The 24945-nt window shown below is 47.8% G+C and overlaps 1 protein-coding gene across 1 annotated transcript in view; it reads left to right on the top strand.

Moving 5' to 3' along the window:
* The window catches only part of LOC122551094 (uncharacterized), a 47560-nt gene extending 25371 nt beyond the window's left edge, over nucleotides 1–22189 (top strand). The window contains exons 8-12 of the mRNA XM_043692737.2: nucleotides 2355–2462; nucleotides 2715–2785; nucleotides 3255–3372; nucleotides 7271–7435; nucleotides 19161–22189. Of these exons, the coding sequence (XP_043548672.2) occupies nucleotides 2355–2462; nucleotides 2715–2785; nucleotides 3255–3372; nucleotides 7271–7435; nucleotides 19161–20885 (2187 nt within the window). The 3' untranslated portion in view covers nucleotides 20886–22189. The remainder of the gene's footprint in view (nucleotides 1–2354; nucleotides 2463–2714; nucleotides 2786–3254; nucleotides 3373–7270; nucleotides 7436–19160) is intronic.
* The last annotated feature ends 2756 nt before the right edge of the window (nucleotides 22190–24945 follow it).

Below are 24945 nucleotides of genomic sequence, written 5' to 3' on the forward strand. Positions count from 1 at the left end.
GCTGACTCTCACTGGGGTACAGTCCCACACACACTGATTCTCACTGGGGTACAGTCCCACACACACACACTCACTGACTCTCACTGGGGTACAGTTCCACACACACACACTGACTCTCACTGGGGTACAGTCCCACACACACACACTGACTCTCACTGGGGTACAGTCCCACACACACTCACTGACTCTCACTGGGGTACAGTCCCAAACACACACTGACTCTCACTGGGGTACAGTCCCACACACACACTGACTCTCACTGGGGTACAGTCCCACACACACACACACACTGACTCTCACTGGGGTACAGTCCCACACACACACACTGTCTCTCACTGGGATACAGTCCCACACACACTCACTGACTCTCACTGGGGTACAGTCCCACACACACACACACACTGACTCTCACTGGGGTACAGTCCCACACACACTGACTCTCACTGGGGTACAGTCCCAAACACACACTCTGACTCTCACTGGGGTACAGTCCCACACACACTGATTCTCACTGGGGTACAGTCCCACACACACACACTGACTCTCACTGGGGTACAGTCCCACACACGCACACTGATTCTCACTTGGGTACAGTCCCACACACACACACACTGACTCTCACAGAGGTACAGTCCCACACACACACACTGACTCTCACTGGGGTACAGTCCCACACACACACGCTGACTCTCACTGGGGTACAGTCCCACACACACACACACTGACTCTCACAGGGGTACAGTCCCACACACACACACTGACTCTCACTGGGGTACAGTCTCACACACACACACTGACTCTCACTGGGGTACAGTCCCACACACACTGATTCTCACTGGGGTACAGTCCCACACACGCACACTGACTCTCACTTGGGTACAGTCCCACACACACACACACTGACTCTCACAGAGGTACAGTCCCACACACACACACTGACTCTCACTGGGGTACAGTCTCACACACACACACACACTGACTCTCACTGGGGTACAGTTCCACACACACACACTGACTCTCACTGGGGTACAGTCCCACACACACACACTGACTCTCACTGGGGTACAGTCCCACACACACTCACTGACTCTCACTGGGGTACAGTCCCAAACACACACTGACTCTCACTGGGGTACAGTCCCACACACACACTGACTCTCACTGGGGTACAGTCCCACACACACACACACACTGACTCTCACTGGGGTACAGTCCCACACACACACACTGTCTCTCACTGGGATACAGTCCCACACACACTCACTGACTCTCACTGGGGTACAGTCCCACACACACACACACACTGACTCTCACTGGGGTACAGTCCCACACACACTGACTCTCACTGGGGTACAGTCCCAAACACACACGCTGACTCTCACTGGGGTACAGTCCCACACACACTGATTCTCACTGGGGTACAGTCCCACACACACACACTGACTCTCACTGGGGTACAGTCCCACACACGCACACTGACTCTCACTTGGGTACAGTCCCACACACACACACACTGACTCTCACAGAGGTACAGTCCCACACACACACACTGACTCTCACTGGGGTACAGTCCCACACACACACGCTGACTCTCACTGGGGTACAGTCCCACACACACACACACTGACTCTCACAGGGGTACAGTCCCACACACACACACTGACTCTCACTGGGGTACAGTCTCACACACACACACTGACTCTCACTGGGGTACAGTCCCACACACACTGATTCTCACTGGGGTACAGTCCCACACACGCACACTGACTCTCACTTGGGTACAGTCCCACACACACACACACTGACTCTCACAGAGGTACAGTCCCACACACACACACTGACTCTCACTGGGGTACAGTCTCACACACACACGCTGACTCTCACTGGGGTACAGTCCCACACACACACACACTGACTCTCACAGGGGTACAGTCCCACACACACACACTGACTCTCACTGCGGTACAGTCTCACACACACACACTGACTCTCACTGGGGTACAGTCCCACACACACTGACTCTCACTGGTGTATGGGTCCCACACACACGGACTCTCACTGGGTTACAGTCCCATACACACTGGTTGTCACTGGGATACAGTCCCACACACACACACACACACACACTGACTCCCACTGGGGCACAGTCCCACACACACTTTGCAGCTGTTACTGGAGCTGGGTTGGCATGGATTGTTGAATGATTGAAGTTGGGAATTTTGTCTCTTAAGGAGTTGGGTCCTGCCATTGCTGATCTCTCTCTCTTTCTCTCCCTCCCTCGCTCGCTCACTCACTCTCTCCCTTTCTGTCTCTCCCCCCCCCCCCCCTCCTCCTTCTCTCCCTTCCTGGGTCAGGGTGGTTACGCTGGGAATGCTGTCGGTTTCCGAATGAGCTCATTACTGAAACTTGCTGAGACCAAGTCGAACTGTCCGGGAATGAACCTGATGCACTTTGTCACGATGGTGAGTCACTGGGGCTCGAAATCCCAGAGATCCAAGGAGCACTCAGTGTGGAGGGGGAGGGTTCGGGCATGTGGGTTTGGGAGGTCAGATGTGGGGGTTGGGGGGTGGGAATGGGGCGGGATGGGTTTGGAAGGAGTGGGAGTGAAGTGGGGTTTGTTGAGTGTAGGATCTTCCTGGGTTGGGACCTGGAATGCCAGCCGGAGTGGAAGCTGTTTGCCCTTTTGCTGAACCTTTCACTAAATGATTTTGCAGGAAGCAGAGAAGAACGACAGGAAGTTGTTGGAATTCCCAAACCGGCTGCAGAATCTCGGAGCAGCATCCAGGTATAACCCTTGTGATGGGCATGGGGGGATGTCACTGTGGGATCTGCCCCATCCCTATTACTGACCCCTAACCTCTCATTCCAACCATTGCACCCCTAACCCTACCTCCTCACCCCTAAACTCTCACCCCAATCTCTTGCCTCTGCCCAACCCCATTACAAATATGTCAGCCCCATCCCATCCCCTTAACTCCCACCCTCCTGTGCACCAGTCCTCATCCACCCTGCCCTGTGCGAACACCCCTTCAGACTCTGACCTGGTGCCAACCTGTTGTTCCCCCTCACCCCCTCTCCCCCATGAGAAATCCAGTTCTGTTTCCTCATCATCCATTCCTCAATGGGACCCATATAGTGGAGGCGGCCTGGTGCTGTGGTAACATTGAGGGGCGTTTCGATAGCACCCAGAAGGCTCCCTGTTTGTGGTAGAAAGCGGTAACAATGATTGCTGTCCTCCTACCTCTTGGGTCCAGGTTATTCAAACAGGAACTGGAGACTGAGTTTGAGAAACTGAAACAGAAACTTCAGCTGGTGAAAGGAAACCTGGACAAACAGCCGGAAATCTGTCAGCAAATGGAAACCTTCATCCAGGTTAGTGAGCAGTTAGTAAAGGGTTAGCACATCCAGGTTAGTGAGCAGTTAGTAAAGGGTTAGCACATCCAGGTTAGTGAATGGTCAGTACAGCCAGGTTAGTTAGTGGTCATTACAGCTGAGTTAGTGAATGGTTAGTACAAGCCAGGTTAGCAAGCGGTTAGTGTGCGGTTAGTACCAGACAAGTCCAATCCCATGGGAGAAAGTGAGAACTGCAGATGCTGGAGATCAGAGTTGAAAAGTGTGATGCTGGAAAAGCACATCAGGCCAGGCAGCTTCCGAGGAACAGGAGAATCGACGTTTCAGGCAAAAGTCTTTCATCAGAATGGGGCTGTGAACCAAGGGGGTGGCGAGATAAATGGGAGGGGTGTGGGGGTGGGGCTAAGGGGAAGGTAGCTGAGACTGTGATAGGTAGATGGAGGTGGGGGTACAGGTGATAGGTCGGAGAGGAGGGTGGAGCGGATAGGTGGGACAGGTCATGAGGATGGTGCTGAGCTGGAAGGTTGGAACTAGCTGGGACACCCACACCAACCAACCCCACTGCCTGTGGTCAAACACTCCACCCTCTCGATTCACAAGCCTCATTCCTGATGAAGGGCTCTTGCCTGAAACGTCGATTCTCCTGCTCCCTGGATGCTGCCTGACTGGCTGTGCTTTTCAGCACCACACTCTCAAAGACCAATTCTATATGCAAACCTGGCTCCATTGATGACAAAGAAACCAAAGAACTGCTGAAACAAGAAACAAAAACAAATTGCTGGAAAAACTCAGCAGGTCTGGCAGAGTTGACATTTTGAGGACTGTTGTGATTGTAACAAGGTCAGACAGAGGTTCCCTGATTGGTGCTGTTAATCTGGTCCAACCACGGAGCTCTGAAGGGTAAAAAGGGGAGTGTCAGAGATGCTGACATTCTGGTAGCTGACTCTGTATGAGGCAGTAATATAGACAAGGGCTGTTTATGTGTAAATAAAGGATGACTTGGTGACAGGATACCAGCCTCTCCGGAGTTATCTCAGGGTCCAGTTCTGAAGAGGTTCTGAGGAAGGGTCACTGGACCCGAATCATTAACTCTGCTTTCTCTCCACTGAGGCTGCCAGACCTGCTGAGTTTTTCTAGCTATTACTGTTTTTGTTCCATTGATCATTGCTTGTTTTGATTGTAATGAGGTGGTCTCTCACTGAGACACACACGCACAGTGTTGCAGATTTGGTTTTAACAACAAAACAGAAAATTATTTCATATAATTAATGAAGACAACATAGAAAGACGTAAACTATTTGCATATGACACATACTTTGAGATATTGAAACACATAGTAAATTATTATCCTATTAATCCCAAAACACTCCATTATAGACACCCAAAACATCCCCCCAGTGCTCATATCAGTGAAAACTCCTTTTCTCTCACACCTCAATAGATTTAATTTAATCGTGACTTCAACTCCCAGTCTAGAAAATCTGATAACTTTTTCCTGAAGCTCTTTTATACCCGAATTTAACTATTCTCAGCTCCAAATAACTACTTCAGGGTTTTATCCAAACCTTTCTAGTTTGGAACTGTTACAAAACTTCTTACTCTATTTTCTACCTTCTCCTTCTCTCAGGAGCATTACTTTACGTATCATCATCATCCAAGGCCTTTTGCAGAATTGCCCCAGACTGAAACTAAAACAAAAATTATTTTCAAGCTTTGGTGCTTTCCCAAATAAAAATAAACAAATCGTAAAATTTACAACAGAAACACTGAAGTACAATTAGTTAACTTGCTCAGTGTAAACTTTCCTAATGTGAACAAAAACTCATTAGATCTGAAAGCTACCGCTCTATCAAATGGTTTTAAATGAAATCACCATGGCTACAGAAATACTTTCAAATTCATTATTGAACCTACAGACACACAGGGAGAAAAATGTACCACGAGATCCAAATTCAAAAATCCATATTGAAAATAAATAATATTAAAATATATTTAAATCACACACCAGACATTTGAGACTGGGGTCAGGCAGATCAGCAATCCTTGTGAGGCTCGGGTTCAGGGATCAATAGTTATTGTTTGGGTCAAGGGTCATTGATATGTGTGGAGTCAGAGTTGGGATATCAGTCCTCTTTGATGGGGTTAAGTTACAGAGTTCAATAGTCACCATTGGAGTCGCAGCCTGGGTGAGGGGTCAACACTTGTGGTTGAGGTTGGGGTCAGAGCAGGAATAATGTTCCCTCCAACGGTTGTGGTATGAATTCTACTCAAGGTCAGAATCGAGGTCAGGGGTCAGGGTTGCCTTCTGAAGGTAGACCTAAGGACAGGCTCTGTGCTCTTGCCCAACTAGGAGGGGCATATGGAGTTTAATTTTGCTAAATGTGAGGTGCTCCATTTTGGAAAGGCAGATCAGGGCAGAACTTATACACTTAGTGGGACTGTTGCCAAAGAGACCTTTGAGTGCAAGTTCATAATTCCTTGAAAGTGAAGTCCCACGTAGACAGGGTAGTAAAGAAGGCATTTGGTCAATGCATGGAGTATAGGAATTGGGAGGTCATGTTGTGGCTGTACATGACATTAGTTAGGCCACTTCTGGAATACTGCATGCAATTCTGGTCTCCCTGCTATAGAAAGGATGTTGTGAAACTTGAAAGGGTTCAGAAAAAGACTTACAAAGATGTTTGCCAAGGTTGGAGGGCTTGAGCTACAGGGAGAGGTTGAATGGACTGGGGCTGTTTTCCCTGGAGCATCGTAGGCGGAGGTGTGACCTTACAGAGGTTTATAAAATCATGAGGGGCATGGATAGGGTAAATAGATAGGATCTTTTCCCTGGGTCCAGATCTAGAGGGCATAGGTTTAGGGTGAGGGGGGGAAAGATTTAAAAGGGATTTAAGGGGCAGCTTTTTCACACAGAGGGTAGTGCGTGTATGGAATGAGTTTCAAGAGGAAGTGGTGGAGGCTGGTATAATTACAACATTTAAAAGGCATCTGGATGGGTATCTCAATAGGAAAGTCTAGAGGGCTATGGGTCAAATGCTGGCAAATGGGGCTAGATTTATTTAGGATATGTGGTTGGCATGGATAAGTTGGATCGAAGGGTTTGTTTCCATTGCTGTATGAGTTCAGGATGAGGTTAAGAGTTGGAGCTCCCTGTTTGGGTCAGGGGTCAGTACTCCTGGTTGGGGGGGTCAGGGGTCGGTAATCCCGGATGGGGGTCGGGGTCAGTACTCCTGGATGGGGGACAGGGGTCAGTACTCCTGGATGGGGGACGGGGTCGGTACTCCTGGTTGGGGGGGTCAGGGGTCGGTACTCCCGGATGGGGGTTGGGGTCAGTACTCCTGGATGGGGGACAGGGGTCGGTACTCCTGGATGGGGGACAGGGGTCAGTACTCCCGGATGGGGGTTGGGATCAGTACTCCTGGATGGGGGACAGGGGTTGGTACTCCCGGATGGGGGTTGGGATCAGTACTCCTGGATGGGGGACAGGGGTCGGTACTCCTGGATGGGGGACAGGGGTCAGTACTCCCGGATGGGGGTCGGGGTCAGTACTCCTGGATGGGGGACAGGGGTCGGTACTCCTGGTTGGGGGGGTCAGGGGTCGGTACTCCCGGATGGGGGTTGGGGTCAGTACTCCTGGATGGGGGACAGGGGTCAGTACTCCTGGATGGGGGACAGGGGTCAGTACTCCCGGATGGGGGTCGGGGTCAGTACTCCCGGATGGGGGTCAGGGGTCAGTACTCCTGGATGGGGGGTCAAGGGTCGGTACTCCCGGATGGGGGTCGGGGGTCAGTACTCCTGGATGGGGGACAGGGGTCGGTACTCCCGGATGGGGGTCGGGGTCAGTACTCCTGGATGGGGGACAGGGGTTATGCTCCTGTGTTCTCTGGTCTCCTATCAATGATGTGTTTGTGTTTTGCAGAAGGCAGAGAGGCAGCTGGACGAAGTGCAGGCCTCAGTGACTGAGCTGCAGGCTGTGAGTCAGCAACTTGCTGAATATCTTTGTGAGGATGAAGAGAAATTCAAACTGGAGGAATGCTGCCACATCTTCCAAAACTTCGGAGAGAAATTCATCGCAGCAACACAGGTTGGTGAGTCTGAATGGAAGGGGTCAGGTCTCTTCAATCTCTCTCCATCACTGAAGTTTCTCATCCCTGGGACTGTTCTTGTAAGTTGTCTCTGCACCCTCTCCAATGAATTCACATCTTCCCTGTAATGTGGGGCCTACACCTGGACACACTCCTCCAGCTGAGGTCTAACAGATAGCTTGTACAAGTTCACTATCACCTCCTCACTCTTGTACTCTATGCCCCTATTAATAAAGCCGAGGCCACTGCCTGCTCTATTAACCACATTCTCCACATGTCCTGCCACCTTCGATGATCTGTGTACATATACACCCAGCTCCCTCTGCTCCTAAATCCCCTTTGGAATTGTACCCCCTATTTTATAAACCCATTGTCTTTCAATGTTCTTCCTACCAAACTGCATCACCTCACACTGTATTGACCCTCATCTGCCACCTATCCACCCACTGCACCAACTTTTCAACACTGTCCTCACAGATTGGACAGTGTCCAATTCCACACTGTCCTCCTCACAGATTACAATTCTTCCATAGAACATTCCAGCGCAGTACAGGCCCTTCGGCCCTCGATGTTGCACCAACCTGTGGAACCAATCTGAAGCCCATCTAACCTACACTATTCCATTTTCATCCATATGTTTATCCAATAACCATTTAAATGCCCTTAAAGTTGGTGAGTCTACTACTGTTACAGACAGTGTGTTCCATCTCCCTACTACTCTCTGAGTAAAGAACCTACCTCTGACATCTGTCCTATATCTATCACCCCTCAATTTAAAGCTATGTCCCCTCGTGCTAGTCATCACCATCTGAGGAAAAAGGATCTCACTCTTCACCCTATCTAATCCTCTGATCATCTTGCATGTCTCTATTAAGTCACCTCTTAACCTTCTTCTCTGTAATTAAAACATCCTCAAATCCTTCAGCCTTTCCTCATAAGACCTTCCCTCCATACCAGACAACATCTGAGTAAATCTCCTCTGAGCTCTTTCCAAAGCTTCCACATTCTTCCGATAATGCGATGACCAGAACTGTACACAATAATTTAAGTGCAGCCGCACCAGAGTTTTGTACAGCTGCAGCGTGACCTCATGGCTCCAAAACTCAATCCCTCTACCAACAAATGCTGACACATCATATGCCTTCTTAACAACCCTATCAATCTGGGTGAAAACTTTCAGGGATCTGTGTACCTGGACACCGAGATCTCTCTGCTCATCTACACTACCAAGAATCTTACCATTAGCCCAGTTCTCTGTATTCCTGTTACTCCTTCCAAAGTGAATCACTTCACACTTTTCTGCATTAAACTCGATTTACTACCTCTCAGCCCAGTTCTGCAGCTTATCTATGTCCCTCTGTAACCCACAAAATCCTTCGGCACTATCCACAACTCTACTGACCTCAGTGTCATCCGCAAATTTACTAACCATCCTTCTACGCACTCATCCTGGTCATTTATAAAAATGACTAACAGCAGTGGCCCCAAAACAGATCCTTGTGGAACACCACTAATAACTGAGTTCCAGGATGAACATTTCCCATCAAACACCACCCTCTGTCTTCTTTCAGCTCGCCAATTTCTGATCCAAACATTAAATCACCCTCAATCCCCTGCCTCCGCATTTTCTGCAGTAGCCTACTGTGGGGAACCTTATCTGAAATCCATATACACCACGTCAACAGGTTCACCCTCATCCACCTGTTTGGTCACCTTCTCAATGATCTCAATAAGGTTTGTGAGGCATGACCTACCCTTCACAAAACCATGTTAACGATCTCTAATCAACTTATTCATCTCTAGATGATTATAAATCCTATCTCTTATAACCCTTTCCAAACCTTTACCCACAACCGAAGTAAGTGTAAATTTACCAGGGTTGTCTCTACTCCCTTTCTTAAACAAGGGAACAAGATTTGCTACCCTCCAGTCTTCAGGCACTATTACTGTAGACAATAACGACATAAAGTTCAAAACCAAAGGTTCGCAATCTCCTCCCTAGCTTCCCAAGAATCCGAGGATAAATCTCATCAGGCCCAGGGGATTTATCTATTTGCACACTTGCCAGAATGAACTATAGACCAGTTAGCCTGACGTCGGTGGTGGGCAAGTTGTTGGAGGAAATCCTGAGGGACAGGATGTACATGTATTTGAAAGGCAAGGACTGATTAGGGATAGTCAACATCGCTGTGTGCGTGGGAAATCATGTCTCACAAACTTGATTGAGTTTTTTGAAGTAGTAACAAAGAGGATTGATGAGGGCAGAGCAGTAGATGTGATCTGTATGGACTTCAGTAAGGCATTTGACAAGGTTCCCCATGGGACACTGATGAGCAAGGTTAGATCTCATGGAATGCAAGAAGAACTAGCCATTTGGATACAGAACTGGCTCAAAGGTAGAAGACAGAGGGTGGTGATGGAGGATTGATTTTCAGACAGGAGGCCTGTGACCAGTGGAGTGCCACAAGGATCGGTGCTGGGTCCACTACTTTTTGTCATTTATATAAATGATTTGGATGTGAGCATAAGAGGTATAGTTAGTAAGTTTGCAGGTGACACCAAAATTGGAGGTGTAGTGGACAGCGAAGAAGGTTACCTCAGATTACAACAGGATCTTGATCAGATGGGCCAATGGGCTGAGGAATGGCAGATAGAGTTTAATTTAGATAAATGCGAGGTGCTGCATTTTGGGAAAGCAAATCTTAGCAGGAACTCTGCACTTAATGGTAAGGTCCTCGGGAGTATTGCTGAACAAAGAGACCTTGGAGTGCAGGTTCATAGCTCCTTGAAAGTGGAGTCGCAGGTAGATAGGATAGTGAAGAAGGCGTTTGGTATGCTTTCCTTTATCTGTCAGAGTATTGAGTACAGGAGTTGGGAGGTCATGTTGTGGCTGTACAGGACATTGGTTAGGCCACTGTTGGAATATTGCGTGCAATTCTGGTCTCCTTCCTATCGGAAGGATGTTGTGAAACTTGAAAGGGTTCAGAAAAAATTTACAAGGAGGATTTGAGCTATAGGGAAAGGCTGACCAGGCTGGGGCTGTTTTCCCTGGATGTCGGAGGCTGAGGGTGACCTTATAGAGGTTTATAAAATCATGAGGGGCATGGGTAGGGTAAATAGACAAGGTCTTTTCGCTGGAGTGGGAGAGTCTAGAACTAGATGACCGGTTTAGGGTGAGAGGGGAAATATATAAAGAGACCTAAGGGGCAACTTTTTCACGCAGAGGGTGGTGCATGTATGGAATGAGCTGCCAGAGGAAGTGGTGGAGGCTGGTATAATTGTAATATTTAAGAGGCATTTGGATGGGTATATGAATAGGAAGGGTTTGGAGGGATATGAGCTGGGTGCTGGCAGGTGGGACTACATTGGCTTGGGATATCTGGTCGGCATGGACAGGTTGGACCGAAGAGTCTGTTTCCGTGCTGTACATCTCTATGACTCTATAACCTCCTCCTTACGAACCTCAATCCACGTCTAGTCTTATAGCCTGTATCTCAGTATTCTCTTTGTCAACATTGTCTTTTTCCTGTGAGAATACTGAAGAAAAATATTCATTTAGCGCTTCCTCTACCTCTTCAGACTCCACGCACAACTTCCCCCTGCTGTCCTTGACAGGCCCTAATCTTTAGTCATTCTTTTATTCCTGACATACCGATAGAAAGCTTTAGGGTTTTTCTTGATCTTACCTGCTAAAGACTTCTCATGTTCCCTCCTGGCTCTTCATAGCTCTCTTTAGGTCCTTCCTGCTAACTTGTAACTCTCAAGCGCTCTAACTGAGCCTTCACATCTCATCTTTACATAAGCCTCCTTCTTCCTCTTGACAAGAGTTTCAACTTCTTTAGTCAACTATGGCTCCCTCACTCGACCACTTCCTCCCTGCCTGACAGGTACATACTTACCATGGGCACGCAATAGCTGTTTCGTAAGCAAGCTCCACATTTCAATTGTACCCATCCTCTGCGGTTTCCTTCTCCATCCTATGCATTCTAAATCTTGCCTAATCACATCGTATGTGCCTTTCCCCCAGCTATAACTCTTGCCCTGCAGTAGAGACCTATCTCTTTCCATTGCTAAAGTAAACATAACAGAATTGTGGTCACTATCACCAAAGAGCTCACCTACCTCCAAATCTAACACCTGTCCGGGTTCATTACCCAGTACAAAATCTAAATGTGGCCTCGCCCCTTGTTGGCCTGTCTACATACTGTCGAGAGCATGGTGCTGGAAAAGCACTGCAGGTCAGGCAGCTTCTCAGGAGCAGGAGAATCGATGTTTCGGGCAAAAGCCCTTTATTAGGAATGAATCCTGATGAAGGGCTTTTGCCCGAAATGTCGATTGCCCTACTCGGCTGCTGCCTGACCTGCTGTGCTTTTCCAGCACCACAGTTTTTGACATATGATAACAAGGCATGGTGTATGGAGTTGGTGCTTTCCTTTCCCTTACATCTCTGGAACGTCTTTGAGGCCTATAGAAAACTCCCAACAGGGTAACCTCTCCTTTCCTGTTTCTAACCTCAGACCATTACTACCTCAGTAGATGAGTCCTCATCAAACATCCTTTCTGCCACCGTAATAATGTCCTTGACTAACAATGCCACACTTCCCCCTCTTTACCATCTTCACCTTCTTAATGAAACATCTAAACCCTGGAACCTGCAACAACTGTTCCTGTCCCTGCTCTATCCATGTCTCCGAAATGGCCACAACATTGAAGTCCCAGGTACCAACCCATGCTGCAAGTTCACACACCTTATTCCGGATGCTCCTAGCGTTGAAGTAGACACATTTCAAACCACCTTCCTGCTTGCCGGTGCCCTCTTGCGACCTTAAATCCTTATTCATGACCTCACTACTCTCAACCTCCTGTACACTGGAGCTACAATTCAGGTTCCCACCCCCCACTAAATTGCTTTAAACCCACCCGAAGAGCATGAGCAAATTTCCCCCCTCAGATATTGGTACCCCTCTGGTTCAGGTTTAGACCATCCTGTTTGTAAAGGTGCCACCTACCCAAGGAGGAGCCCCAATTATCCAGGTACCTGAACCCTCCCACCTGCACCAACCCTGGAGCCACATGTTCAACTCCCTGAATTTCTGCCTTAGACCCCATCCCTTTTCCTACCTATGTGGGCCAGACTTGGGGGTTGCACCCCCCCCCCCGCCTCAAAGGACCCTGAAAACACCATCAGAGACATCGCAGATCCTGGCACCTGGGAGGCCATGCACCTACCATGAGTCTCTCCCGTTCCCACAAAACCATGAGTCTGTCCCCCTAACTATGGAGTCCCCAATGGCTAATGCTCTGCCACAACGGCCACAGGGGATCCCTGCACTGCCTGCCGGTTCCCTTTCCGTCCCCTGACTGTAATGTATCTACCTTCTTCTTTTACCTGAGGTGTGATTACCTCCCTGTAACTCCTCTCAATAACCCCCTCCACCTCCTAAATGATCCGAAGTTCATCCAGCTCCAGCTCCAGTTCACTAACGCGGTTTTCGAGGAGCTGGAGTTGGGTGCACTTCCTGCAGATTAAGTCAGTGGGGACGCTAGAGGTGACCCTTACCTCCCACATTCTGCAGGAGGAACATTCAAACTGCTCTAACCATCATTCCCACTGAATTCCCAAAGAGACTGTTGGTATAAAAACCAGTAATCTTACCAAACCTTACAGAACATATTTTTTGATTAGAGGAGGAGGATGGGAGACATTACCCAAGTAGTGTTTCAGGTTATAAAACCACCCAAATATATTACCTCACTGATTCAACCGCCCAGTGTCTGCTCAGTGTGCGCTCCGCATATTCACGAGGTACGTTTTTATGGGATTAATTTACCTTCCTGGCAGCCCCCTGGTCCTCACTATCACTGCTTCTGCTGCAGAAATGGAACAGTTTGCAAGTTTCCCCTTCAAACTTTGTAACTGACTCCTGTGCATCAGAGCCATATAATTAACATATATCAGAAAACACAAGTGCCTCAAAACTGACCCCTGGGGAGCTCCATTCCAACCCCTCCTCCAGCCTGAACAATATCCAATGACCATTACTCTATACTTGCTCTTCGGACAGTTTTAGAACATAGAACATAGAACATAGAAGAATACAGCGCAGTACAGGCTCTTTGGCCCTCGATGTTGCGCCAATCCAAGCCCACCTAACCTATACTAACCCACTATCCTCCATATACCTATCCAATGCCCGCTTAAATGCCCATAAAGAGGGAGAGTCCACCACTGCTACTGGCAGGGCATTCCATGAACTTACGACTCGCTGAGTGAAGAACCTACCCCTAACTTCAGTCCTATATCTACCCCCCCTTAATTTAAAGCTATGCCCCCTTGTAATACCCGACTCCATACGCGGGAAAAGGTTCACACTGTCAACCCTATCTAACCCCCTAATCATCTTGTACACCTCAATCAAGTCACCCCTAAACCTTCTTTTCTCTACTGAAAACAGCCCCAAGTGTCTCAGTCTTTCCTCATACGATCTTCCTTCCATACCAGGCAACATCCTGGTAAACCTCCTCTGCACCCGTTCCAGTGCCTCCACATCCTTCCTATAGTATGGCGACCAAAACTGCACACAATATTCCAGATGCGGCCGCACCAGAGTCTTATACAACTGCATCATGACCTCAGGACTCTGGAACTCAATTCCTCTACCAATAAAAGCCAGTACGCCATATGCCTTCCTCACCGCACTATTTACCTGGGTGGCAACTTTCAGAGATCTGTGTACATGGACACCAAGATCCCTCTGCTCATCCACACTACCAAGTATCCGACCATTAGCCCAGTACCCCATCTTTTTGTTATTCTTCCCAAAGTGAATCACCTCACACTTAGCTACATTGAATTCCATTTGCCACCTTTCTGCCCAGCTCTGCAGCTTCTCTATATCCTGCTGTAACCTGCCACATCCTTCCTCACTGTCAACAACTCCTCCGACTTTCGTATCATCCGCAAACTTGCTCACCCAACCTTCTAACCCCTCTTCCAGGTCATTTATAAAAATGACAAACAGCAATGGTCCCAAAACAGATCCTTGCGGAACACCGCTAGTGATGGCACTCCATGAAGAAACTTTGCCATCAACTACTACCCTCTGTCTTCTTCCATCCAGCCAATTCCTAATCCAAACCTCCAACTCACCCTCAATGCCATATCTCCGTATTTTCTGCAGTAGCCTACCATGGGGAACCTTATCAAACGCCTTACTAAAATCCATATATACCACATCTACCGCTTTCCCCTCATCAGCCTCCTTCGTCACCTTTTCAAAGAATTCAATAAGGTTTGTGAGGCACGATCTGCCCTTCACAAAACCATGCTGACTATCCTTGATCACATTATTCCTATCCAGATGTGCATAAATCCTATCCCTTACAATTCTCTCTAAGACTTTGCCCACAACAGAAGTGAGACTCACCGGCCTATAGTTATTAGGGTTATCCCTACTCCCCTTTTTGAACAAGGGAACCACATTTGCTATCCTCCAGTCTTCTGGCACTACTCCTGTAGACAAGGAGGACATAAAAATCAAGGCCAATGGCTCTGCAATCTCCTCCCTTGCTTCCCAGAGAATCCAAGGATAAATGCCATCAGGCCCAGGGGACTTATCCATTTTCACCTTTTCCAGGATTTCCAACACCTCTTCTCTACATACCTCAAAGCCATCCATTCTACTTATTTGTGACTCAGTATTCACATCGACGACAATGCCCTGTTCCTGAGTAAATACTGAAGAAAAGTATTCATTCAGTGTCTCTCCAATCTCTTCCACCTCCACACGCAACTTCCCACTACTATCCTTGACTGGACCTATTCCTACCCTAGTCATTCTTTTATTCCTAACATACCTATAGAAAGCCTTAGGGTTTTCCCTAATCCTACCGACTAAGTACCTTTCATGTCCCCTCCTTGCTGCTCTTAGCTCTCTCTTCAGGTCCTTCCTGGCTACCCTATAACTCTCAATCGCCCCAATTGAACCTTCACGTCTCATCTTGAGATAGGCCGCCCTCTTCCATTTAACAAGGGATTCCAATTCCTTATTAAACCACGGCTCCCTCGCACGACCCTTTCCTCCCTGCCTGACAGGTACATAATTATCAAGGACACTCAATAGTTGCTCCTTGAACAAGCTCCACATATCATTTACACTCTTGCCTTGGAGTCTACTTTTCCAAGCCACACATCCTAAGTCATGCCTCACCGCATCATAATTTCCCTGACCCCAGCTATAACTCTTGCCCTGTAGTACACACTTATCCCTCTCCATCACGAGAGTAAAAATCACCGAATTATGGTCACTATCCCCAAAGTGCTCACCTACCTCTAATTCTAACACCTGGCCTGGTTCGTTACCCAGAACCAAATCCAGTATGGCCTCACCTCTTGTTGGCCTGTCTACATATTGTGTCAGGAAACTCTCCTGCACACATTGAACAAACACTGACCCATCTAACGAACTTGAGCTATAGCTTTCCCAATCAATATCAGGAAAGTTAAAGTCCCCCATAACAACCACCCTATTACTGTCACTCATCTCCTGAATCACCTTCCCTATCCTTTCTTCAATGATTCTAGGACTATTAGGAGGCCTGTAAAAGACTCCTAACAGGGTGACCTCACCTTTCCTATTCCTAACCTCAGCCCAAACTACCTCAGATGGCAAGTCCTCATCCATCGTCCTTTCCACCACTGTAATACTATCTTTGACAAGCAATGCCACACCTCCCCCTCTTTTACCCCCACCTCTGACCCTACTAAAACATTTAAATCCTGGAACCTGCAACATTTCTGCCCACATTGCCCCTGTCCCTTTTATTCCATGGCTTACATCTTATCCACGTCAGTCTGTCAAGTACCACAGTATCAGACATCTTCTGGAAATCCACATACATACAAATCTATGAATCATAGAGTCATGCAGCACAGAAACAGGCCCTTTGGCCCACAATGTCTATGCTAACCAATAAAGACCAAACCATACTCGTCACATTTCCCGGTGGGAGCAGGAGGAGGCTATTCAGCTTCTCGAGGTGGCTCCATCATTCAATAAGATCGTGGCTGATCTGATTGTAATCTCAAATCCCCATTCCCACATACCTTACACCTCTTGATCAACAAGAATCTCTCTGCATCTGCCTTCAAAATCTTCAAGGACTCTGGTTCCACCACCTTTCGCGAAGAGAGGGTCAAAAGCTCCTGACCTTCTGAAAACACACAGCTGTTCGAGTGGAAGGAGAGCCAAGGCTATACTGAGGTCAGGAGCTGAAGGCCCAGGCAGAACCCAAACTGGGTGTCACTGAGCAGGTTATTGCTGAGCAGGTGCTGCTTGATGAGACCTTCCATCACTTTACTGATGATCGAGAGTAGACTGATGGGGCAGTAACTAGCTGGATTGGATTTGTCCTGTTTTTATGGGACATACCTGGGCAATTTTCCAGATTAGATGTTAGTGTTATAGCTGTACCGAAACACTTGGCTAGGGGAGCGGCAAGTTCTGGAGCACAAGTCTTCGGTCCTATTGCCGGAATGTTATCAGGGCCCACTGCCTTTGTACTATCCAGTGTCTCTAACCATTCCTTTATGTAGAAACACAGAAAACAGGAACAGGAGTTGGCCACTTGGCCTTTCTTGCTCTGCCATTTAATAGGGGGTCAGGTACATGATTCTTTGAAAGTTGCATCACAGGTGGACAGAGTAGGTAAGAAGGCTTGTAGCATGCTTGCCTTCAGTGCTCAGACCTTTGAATTGGGATGTCATGGAGCAGTTGTACAGGACTTTAGTGAAGCCTTTTCTGGAGCACTATCTACAGTTCTGGTTGCCCTGCTACAGGAATGATACTATTAAATCAGGGAGAGTTCAGAAAAGATTTATTAGGATGTTACCAGGACTGGAGGGTTTGAGTTAAATGGAGAGTCTGAATAGGCTAGTTTTTCACTAGAACGCAGGAGGTTGAGGTTATAGAGGTTTGTAAAAATTATCAGGAGTACGGATAAGGTGAATAGCAAAGGTCTTTTCTCTTGGGAAGGGGAGTTCAAAACTAGGGGGCATAATTTGAATGTGAGAGGAGAAAGTTTTATGCGGGACATGAGGGGCAACCTTTTTACACAGAGTGGTTTGTGTGTGGAATGAGTTGAGAGGAGGTGGTGGATGCAGGTACAGTTACAACATTTAAAAGACATGTACATGAATAGGAAAGGTATAGAGGGATATGGGCCTCTATATCTGAAAGATAGGACTAGAAGACAGTGAGATCTGCAGATGCTGGAGATCAGAGTCTAGATTAGAGTGGTGCTGAAAAAGCACAGCAGGTCAGGCAGCATCCGAGGAGCAGGAAAATTGATGTTTCAGGCCAGAGCCCTTCATCAGGAAGATAGGCTTAGTTTAGGAAACCTGGTCAGCATTGACAAGTTAGACCAAAGAGTCTGTTTCTGTGCTGTATGAACTCCTTCAAATATTCAATGTTATCCTTAAACTGCAATCCCAGGCTCTGGACTGCCCCACCATTGGGAACATCCTTCCTGCTTCCACACTGTCCAGTCCTATTTATAGGTTTCTATGAGATCCCCTCATACTTCTAAACAAAAATCACGTGGAGTGAATTGAATTGGCTGAAGACTGGTGTCTGTGATACTGGGGACCACTGGATGAGGCTGAGATGGATCATCCACTCAGCACTTCTGAAGATTGCTTCAGCCTTTTGCCCTGATGTGCTGGGCTCCTCCATCATTGAGTTAGGATGTGGAGCTACCGGTGTTGGACTGGGATGGACAAGGTCAGGAGTCACACCATCCCAGATTACAGTCCAACAGGTTCACCTGATGAAGGAGCAGTGCTCCAAAAGCTTGTGATTTCAAATAAACTTGTTGGACTATAACCTGGGGTCATGTGACTTCTGCCTTTCTTCAGCGAGTTGTTTAATTCATGACTGGATATGGCAGGACTGCAGAGTTTAGATCTGATCTGTTGGTTGTGGGATCACTTAGCTCTGTCTATCACTTGCTGCTTATATCATAGATCCCCCACAGCGTGGAAGCAGGCCATTCAGTCCATCGAGTCCACACTGACCCTCCGAAGAGTATCCCACCCAGATCCACGCCCCTACCCAATCTCTGTAACCCTGAATTTCCCATGGCCAATCCATCTAACTTAAACATCATCATCACCATAGAATAGAATCTCTACAGTATGGAAATAGGCCATTTGACCAATAAGTCCACACTGACCCATTCCCCTACCGTATTATTTCCCATGATGAACCACATATTCCTTGAACACTATGGACAATTTAGCATGGTTAATCCACCCGAACTTGCACATCTTTGGAACATGGGAGGAAACCAGAGCACCCGGTGGAAACCCTCACAGTCGCCCAAGGGTGGAATTGAACCCAGATGCCCACATTGTAAGGCAGCAGTGCTAATTACTGAGCCACCATGCCTCCCCTCCCCCAGTGCTGTTGAGAATGCAAGTAGTCCTGTTTGGTGGCTTCACCAGGTTGACCCAGTGTGGGACAATGCCATTGGTTTAAGATTGAGATGATTGGGATGACCCTTCTGAATTGTGTCCCTTCAGCAGAGACATCGTGCTCTCTCTCTCTCTGTGTCTCTCCTTCTTACACTCTCTCTATGATCTACTCTCTTTATGTCTCTCACTCCCTCTGTTATTTGGTCTTTCTCTCATACTCTCTCTCAGCTGCTCTCTCTCTGTCTTGGCAGGAGAACAAACAACGTGCTCTGTTGGAGAGGAAACGTCGAGAGAGGGAGAAGGAGGAGAAGAAAGCTAAGCGGATCTCGATTGCGAGCTGCTCTCACATGGAGAAGGATCTAGGAGGTGGAGATCTGGAGTCACTATTGCGTAGCAACCAGAACTCATTCCGACTGAAGAGCAGCCGACAGCGAGAAGGCCCGATCCCCAGGAGCCAGTCACTGAAGCAAATTCGGGCAAGAAGTGAACAAAGTGATTCAGGGAATGGCTCCCTGACCCGTGATGATGCTCAGATGCTGAGGGAAGTTTCTAAGAAGCTGCTCAGTTTCCAGGTTGGAGCAGGGAATTCTGGGCAGCGGCACAAACAGTGCAAATTTGCCCAGACCTTACGGATCTCGGAGGAATGCAATGAGTTAATGAAGGGCAGCACTACCCAGACTAATGGGCATGCTGAGGTGGGTCGGGAGCAGGAGGAGGGGCTGCTGGGATCTGGGGCATCCAGGCCTGGGACAGCAGGGTCTGGGCTGGCAGAAGTCCCTGCTCTTGGGGAGTCGGAACATTCTGGCAGTCTGGTCCCAGCAGCAGCCCAGCAGCCGAGCAGCCCAGTCCCACCAGCAGCCCAGCAGCCGGGCAGCCCAGTCCCAGCAGCAACCCAGCAGCTGGGCAGCCCAGTCCCAGCAGCAGCCCAGCAGCCAGGCAGCCAAGTCCCAGCAGCAGCCCAGCAGCCGGGCAGCCTGGTCCCAGCAGTAAACCAAGAGCATGGGAGCATGATCCCAACAGCAGCCCAGCAGCTTGGCAGCTCAGTCCCAGCAGCAGCCCAGAAGCCTAGCAGCCAAGTTCCAGCAGCAGCCCAGCAGCTTGGCAGCCAAGTCCCAGCAGCAGTCCAGCAGCCGGGCAGTCCAGTCCCAGCAGCAGCCCAGCAGCCTGGCAGCCTGGTCCCAGCAGCGATCCAGCAGCCTGGCAACCAAGTCCCAGCAGCAGTCCAACAGCCTGGCAGCCAAGTTCCAGCAGCAGCCCAGCAGCCGGGCAGCCTAGTCCCAGCAGCAGCCCAGCAGTCGGGTAGTCCGCCGCTTTCCCTCTCTGGAGGTTTTCCGATGGGAATGGATATGGAGTCAGGAACCAGGGCAGGAGGTTCTACCATGAGCTGTGTCCCTGATCCTGGAGCAGCTCCCTCGCAGTACAATCTGACTCCATCCCCTCTTGCTGGGAATTCTCCTGATTCTGAACAAGAGCAGAAATCATTGCCTTCAAACCCCCCTGCCAAAGCTCAGTATCCATCAGCCTCCTCAGCCAGGGTCTTCCGGAAAGATTTCTCCCACAGTTTCTCTGGAGACAAGCCTAGACCTGCAGCCAGGAAACGCTCCCTCACTCGTGGTTTCTCTGCAGACAAGGTACCATCTTCCCCAGCTGTCAGGAAATTCTCTATCCCCATTGCACCCAAATCGGTGAAGCCTACCACAGTCAACAAGCCAACCCAGAAGGATGAGGCAAAGGCTGAACAGTCCCAAACTTGGAAGCTTTCCAGTTTCTTCAGCAAAAAACACAGCAAAGCATCAATGCAGGAGTCTGCCACAGACGGGAGAGTGAGAAAAGAGGTGCCAGAAAGCCCCACTTATGGCACTAACCCCTTGGCAAACTTTTTTAAACGTTTCAGTGACAGCAAAACAACTAAACACAAAAATCCATCAAATGCCACTATGGTGCCAAAAACAGACGATGGGAATGAGGCATCTTAACCCCTGAGTGATACGGGGGGTTGGGGGGAGAAGGGGTACATGGGAGTTAGCACCTCTGCTGTTCTGCCAATGGCCTGAGCAGAAATGCAGCATACACTGGCTTCATCAACCATCCATCAACAAATAGATGGAGTTTCATTGAGTGTCCTCCATGTGTAAGGGATCAGAGAGGGTCAAAGGTCTGTAGTTCCAGGAGTGACCGATAGAGAGTGTCCATCATTCAGTGATTGAGGTGAGAGCTGGAAACAGACAAATGTAGCAGGAAATTTAGAAATCTGTTCAAGTCCGAGTGGGTCAATGAGTGGGGAACTGGCAGTGAGGGTTGATGATCTCTTTTTATCGATTGGCTGAGAGGAAGATGATTTGAAGAGGAGCCAGTCAATAAGGAACAAGAGCAGACCACTCAGCCTTTTGAACATACTCTGCCATTCAATAATAATCCATTCAACAATAATTCAATAATTATTCATGGCTGATTGCATTTTAACCTGAACTCTCCATTCTGACATATTCCTGAGAATCTCTCATCCCCTTGGTCATAAAGAATCTGTCCATTTCTGCCTTGAAGTGATAACTCATCCAATCACCATCCTCCCATTGATGGAAAATTGGTATTTATGAAAGATTAAGATGTACAATGTTTTTGACAGTTCAGCGAATGTGGAGTGAATTGTGTAACATATTACATTTGAAAATATCATATTGGGATGTGGAGAGTCTATTTCTAGAACACGATGGCTGCTGGTGTCTCCAAACTCAGAGACTGAGTCGATTCTTTACTGATGTTAAGTCCATAGGGATTAAAGGGAGAAAGTGAGCACTGCAGATGCTGGAGATCAGAGTCGAGAGAGTGGTGCTGGAAAAGCACAGCAGGTCAGGCAGCATCCGAGGAGCAGAAGAATTGACATTTTGGGCATAAGTCCTTCATCAGGAATGTAGGGACTATATCCTCATTCACCTCCCCAGCCAGTCACCTCAAACTGATCGAATAACAAAGGATTTGCTGAGGGCTTCACCAATGATTTTGCAGAGGGACTGCACTGGTACGTTTCTGTATTGAATAACTGGGATTAATCCACAGTCAGGAATCTCGTGTGTTAAAGTGAAACATCTTCATTTGAGCATGATATCTCACACATCCATCCATCATTTTCCTGTTATAACCATATTCATAATAGAATATTTTTAATGTAAATTGTCATGATGGAATTCTACCATCCCACCAATGGCAGTTCCTGTTGGAAATGTAAATGTTGAATTTATAATGAAAAGTCACCTAAAATAAACCAGCCTTTGAAACTGGAGCTGATAGGTGTTGAATTGAACAATATCTGCACTTTCTTTCATCCACACCCACAGGGACGTGTCCTGTCAAATTACTCTGTCGTATCACATTGCCTCTGTAATATTTCTGTTTTCCACGGTTTCTCTGATTCCTGATTGAAAGTTCTGAGTGAATTTCCATCCATCGCCCACTCAGACAGTGTGCCCTAAATCACAGTCTACCATGTCAAAAAAAACTTCCCTTTCTGGTCCTTATCCTTGACTTCCTTAAAACTGAATCATTGAACCAAGGAATTGGTTACACAGAAGGTGACCACTTGTCCCACAGTGCCTGTGCTGCCTATCTGCAAGAGCACCTCCACCTGTTCTATTTCGCTGCCCTTCCTCGGGGCATTTCGACCATTTGTTGTTGATCAGGTTGTTCTGACTGAGGGAGTGGCTTACTCTGATCCCACTGTGCCATGAGCTGCTACATCAAATAAAAATATTGTTCCCAGTTATCAAGGTGGCCAGTTCTATAATTCCCTGTCTCAAGGTTTAAACAGCAAGATTAATTAGCCAGGCTCCTCTATTAACATAGTTTATTGTCTAAATAAATTGTATTCAATGAAGAGACACTAATAGGCTCACACAGAGTCAGTGGATTATTCTTGAGGGCAAAAGCATAAAGTGTGGAATGTTCTGGAATCTGCTGCTCTGGCACACATACTTTTTGAAGTCTTGCAGATACAGTTTGCTCAGGAAATACAATCTTGAGGTGTTCCTTCAATCACTCTCCAAACAAGTAAATACCTTTCACCCTGATCTGCTGTTGAGGAATTTCTTTTTTGGAAATGGGAAGGATCAACTAGTCAGCTTGTCTCTCACAGGCTTTTCTCCAGCCAAGGCAGCTTTCTGTGTTCCCTCCACATTCTTCCTAAACCACAAAACCCATAACTAGACACAGTGCTCCAGCTGAAGCCAGACTAGCGATGGTCCGCTTCTGGATTATTTTACATCTCTCCAAATCTCTTGCCACTGGAAATAGTTCTTCCTTTACTTGATCCAAACCCCTCACCAATTGGATATCCGAATTAAATCTCCTCTTAACCTTCCCTGTTCTACAGAGAATAATCCTGGCATCTGCATTCTCTCCAGCTTCACTGAAGTAAGAACCATTTGGCGGTTATTTTCCTGCTCGTTCTATTGACTGACAGTCACAGGAACAAAAGCAATGATACTTGCCCAGCTCCCAATATCCTGCAGCAAATTCAAATCTTTCCTGAGGCCTCTCTGTTTGACTGGACTCCTTGGTTTGGTCTTCTCTCAGTGAAGATGCACATTTCCCTTCATGTCCTGAGGCTGACATGTCTTCAGAGCTGTGAGACTGTGAGCTCTGACTGGTCTGAACCAGCTCCTAGCTGGAAGGAAATATCCTGTCTATCTCCTCTTCCGCAAGTAGATAGGATAATGAAGAAGGCGTTTGTTAAGCTTTCCTTTATTGGTCAGAGTACTGAGTACAGGAGTTGGGAGGTCATGCTGTGGCTGAACAGGACATTGGTTAGGCCACTTTTGGAATATTGCGTGCAATTCTGGTCTCCCTGCTATTGTAAGATGTTGTGAAACTTGAAAGGGTTCAGAAAATATTTACAAGGATGTTGCCAGGGTTGGAGGATTTGAGCTATAGGGAGAGGTTGAACAGACTGGGGCTGTTTTCCCTGGAGCGTCGGAGGCTGAGGGGTGACCTTACAGAGATTTACAAAATTATGAAGGGCATGGATAGGATGAATAGACACAGTCTTTTCCCTGGGGTCGGGGAGTCCAGAACTAGAGGGCATAGGTTTAGGGTGAGAGGGGAAAGATATAAAAGGGATCTTAGCGGCAATGTTTTCATGCAGAGGATGGTACGTGTATGGAATGAGCTGCCAGAGGAAGTGGTCGAGGCTGGTACAATTGCAACATTTAAGAGGCATTTGGATGGGTTTATGAATAGGAAAGGTTTGGAGGGATATGGGCCAGGTGCTGGCAGGTGGGACTAGATTGGGTTGGGATATCTGGTCGGCATAGCAGGGGTAGAGGCAGAGACTGACTCCTCCAAGAGCTGGATCGAAGCCCTGGAAACACAGGTCCGGGGTCTGTTGAATCTGGTAGATGATCTCGAAAACAGGGGCAGAAGAAAGAACCTGCAATTGTTGGCACACTAGAGGGGCAGAAGGTGAACGGCTGGTGGAGCTCTTTGGTAAGTGGTTCATTGAATTCCTTGGTTTGGAGGTTGAGAAGGGAAGGATAAAAATTGAAAGAGCCCACTGGACCGTGGCACAAAAGCCAGGTGCGGATCAGCATCCACACACTGTCCTGGTGAGGTTCCATCATTATAAAGACAAGCAGAGGGTCATGGAAGCTTCCAGAGCCCAGGCAGGGACCCGAGGGCATTGGTGTGTGGGGGCTCCAGGGTCATGTTCTTTCAGGACTTTTCGGCAGCAGTGATCTGGAAAAGGAAGTCCTACGATGGCGTCAAGAAGAGATTGAGTGAGCTTGGGATCCAGTATTCTTTTAGATATTCAGCAGTGCTTTGGCTCAATCATAATGGATCCATACATTTGTTCGACTCACCAGAGAAAGTGAAGAACCTTTTGGACACGCTGACTTAAGTCGAACGGCCGAGTAGGTGTAGAGGACAGAGCTGTTCGGGTTTGTTCTTTAAAAATGACTTGGTGGAGTCTCCATTCTGGTAATAAGTTATGTGAAATGATGTCCGGGATGGGGAGAGTATTTATCTTTAATCTCTAAGTTATGT

This window comes from Chiloscyllium plagiosum, unplaced genomic scaffold (genome assembly GCF_037043375.1).
Source record: "Chiloscyllium plagiosum isolate Xiang-an unplaced genomic scaffold, Cpla_swu_hap1 HiC_scaffold_6, whole genome shotgun sequence".
Classification (NCBI taxonomy): Eukaryota; Metazoa; Chordata; class Chondrichthyes; order Orectolobiformes; family Hemiscylliidae; genus Chiloscyllium; species Chiloscyllium plagiosum.